The sequence below is a fragment of the Anomaloglossus baeobatrachus genome, chromosome 12, assembly GCF_048569485.1.
Source record: "Anomaloglossus baeobatrachus isolate aAnoBae1 chromosome 12, aAnoBae1.hap1, whole genome shotgun sequence".
Lineage (NCBI taxonomy): Eukaryota > Metazoa > Chordata > Amphibia > Anura > Aromobatidae > Anomaloglossus > Anomaloglossus baeobatrachus.
The window spans coordinates 108,950,516-108,952,806 of NC_134364.1; the positions used below are offsets into that span (position 1 = coordinate 108,950,516).

At 36.9% G+C, this 2,291-nt stretch overlaps 1 protein-coding gene across 1 annotated transcript; it reads left to right on the forward strand.

The window, feature by feature from the left end:
• The first annotated feature begins 594 nt into the window (after positions 1–594).
• On the forward strand, positions 595–1,536 carry LOC142258012 (olfactory receptor 12D3-like). Its single transcript, XM_075330429.1, has one exon. It carries the CDS (start codon positions 601–603, stop codon positions 1,534–1,536), a length of 936 nt encoding a protein of 311 aa, XP_075186544.1. The 5' UTR covers positions 595–600.
• The last annotated feature ends 755 nt before the right edge of the window (positions 1,537–2,291 follow it).

The following is a 2,291-nucleotide window of genomic DNA, read 5'->3' on the forward strand; positions in this document are numbered from 1 at the left end:
TGATAGATAACATATTTTTTTTTTAATTTTACAGCTTGCATCATATAGAGATAAATAAATTAAATAATCATGTTGAAAAACACAATGAAGCCTGGAGCAAAGAAACCCTGGAGAAGTTACATATAGAAACCAATCAACATACTGTATATTTTTTAAATACCATTAAAAAAAAGTATCTGCAAGCCGATATGTTAAGATGAACAACTGTCCAACTTCCACTAACCCTAAAGTCATAAATATCTGAGCTTGAGTAGTAACTTGATGATAACTTGGTCAAAATTGAACAAAAAAACAATCGTACAAACTTTTCATAGATATGCTATGTATGTCTCTATTATAATTTTTAAAAATGCCTGAATGGCATTTTAGAATTTTTTATTTTTATTTTCATAGATCAAGAAGATAAAGGTTAAGTAATATATTAAAATAATTATGTAAGAAATAAAAGGTCTTAAAATATTGTGGAAAGGAAATGGTCTTCCAACAATAACGTCAATTGGAATATTAGTAAAAATTTGTAGAAGTTCTAAAAAAAGTTTGCTCAGTCGCTGATAACTTCACAACATTTTTTTCCAGTCATATTATGGAATACATTGTAGAATGCATACAATGAGTTTAGATAATTGCACCTCAGTAACTGACTTTGTTTTGGCTGGACTAGAAGTTCAAGGTGAACTTCAGGCGATTCTCTACTTGATCTTCCTGGTAATGTACATGATAGCTTTGGCAGCAAATCTGTCTATTATAATTATTCCGGTGTTCAACCCCACTCTCCATACACCCATGTATTTCTTTTTATACAACTTGGCTTTCCTTGACATCTTTTACTCATCGGTGGTTGTCCCCAAGATGCTCACAGACTTTGTATCTCAGAAGAAGATGATCTCGTTTTGTGGTTGCATGCTACAAGTCCATTTCTTCCATTTTTTGGGTAGTACAGAAGTTGTACTCTTCTCAGCCATGTCTTACGACAGATATGTGGCAATTGCCAATCCTTTGCAATACTCAACCATCATGAGTTACAATCTCTGTTTTGCTTTAGCCTCATGTTCTTGGGTTATTGGATTTCTGCATGCTTCGATACATAGTGTAATGACTGCAAGGCTTCCGTTTTGTGGGCAAAAAATAGTAAAACATTTCTTTTGTGATGTTAAACCTTTGCTTAATTTGGCCTCTGCAGATGTTTCTCTTAATTTTAAGCTTCTTGTTAGAGTCACTGGAACACTAGCTACTACAACCTTAATGATCACTATCCTTTTTTATGTTCTTATTAGCAAATTTCTAATAAAAATAAAGACCTCTCAAGGGCGACAACGTGCCCTGTCTACATGTAGCGGTCATTTTACTGTAGTAACTCTCCAGTACGGAACAGCCATTTTTACCTACATGCGCCCTTCTTCAGACGTTTCTTTAGCTCAAGACAGATTAGCTGCAATTATGTTCTCTGTTATAACCCCAGCATTAAACCCACTTATATACACATTAAGAAACAAGGACATGATAAAAGCTTTGAAGAAGTTATTTAAAAAATCATAAAACAAGCCCACTAATATACAACTTATAAAACGTCATTAATGTGTCACATGTAAAGGTATTCATTGAAATAAAAGAATGAATGAGTGAATGAATGATTTATTAAAATTGTAAAAAATATTTAAGTTATGTTATCATTTTAATAAAAGAAAAATTATTTGAACCCCTTAAGGACCAAGGTACGTTTAAATCTGAAACGCTTCAACGGATCATAAACACCTTAGCTGCTAGTACCATCTGCCCCGTAGGACATCGAAAGCAGCGGCGGCTATTCCCTGGCCGCATACCGCAGGTTTCATCACAAAATCAGCCTCCACTAACATCCATCACCAACCTCCTCCTTTATTGTACACCTCAGGGCCACAAAACCGGGCAGGGAGACCCATGACATACCCCGAACCTCACTGGCCTCATGACGAGTATTTAACCCCATGCCCAGTGGGTGCTACAACTTGGCATCATGAACAGAATAACATGCAAAGGCTAAACGGGTACTATGCACCTTACAGAACTGTGTTAAATTGTATTTCTGAAAAAGGACAGTCGCCATTACTCGCGTAGTGCGGGAAATGAGGGGGCGTGCTTTCGTGGGTGGAGCCTGGAAAGACCGCGAAAGAATGCCCCGCTGACGGAAACCAGGAGGACAACCTGTGCCTGCAAGGACATGTCCACTGAGGAGAATCGCATACCTAAGTGACTTCAAAATTAACTGTACAGCTTGCTTCGACTGCGGCTCCACATCCTGGAATTGATTAAAG

Bases quoted from the DNA above. Each gene is read 5' to 3' on its own strand.
- LOC142258012 (XM_075330429.1), top strand. From the start codon at position 601: ATGCATACAATGAGTTTAGATAATTGCACCTCAGTAACTGACTTTGTT.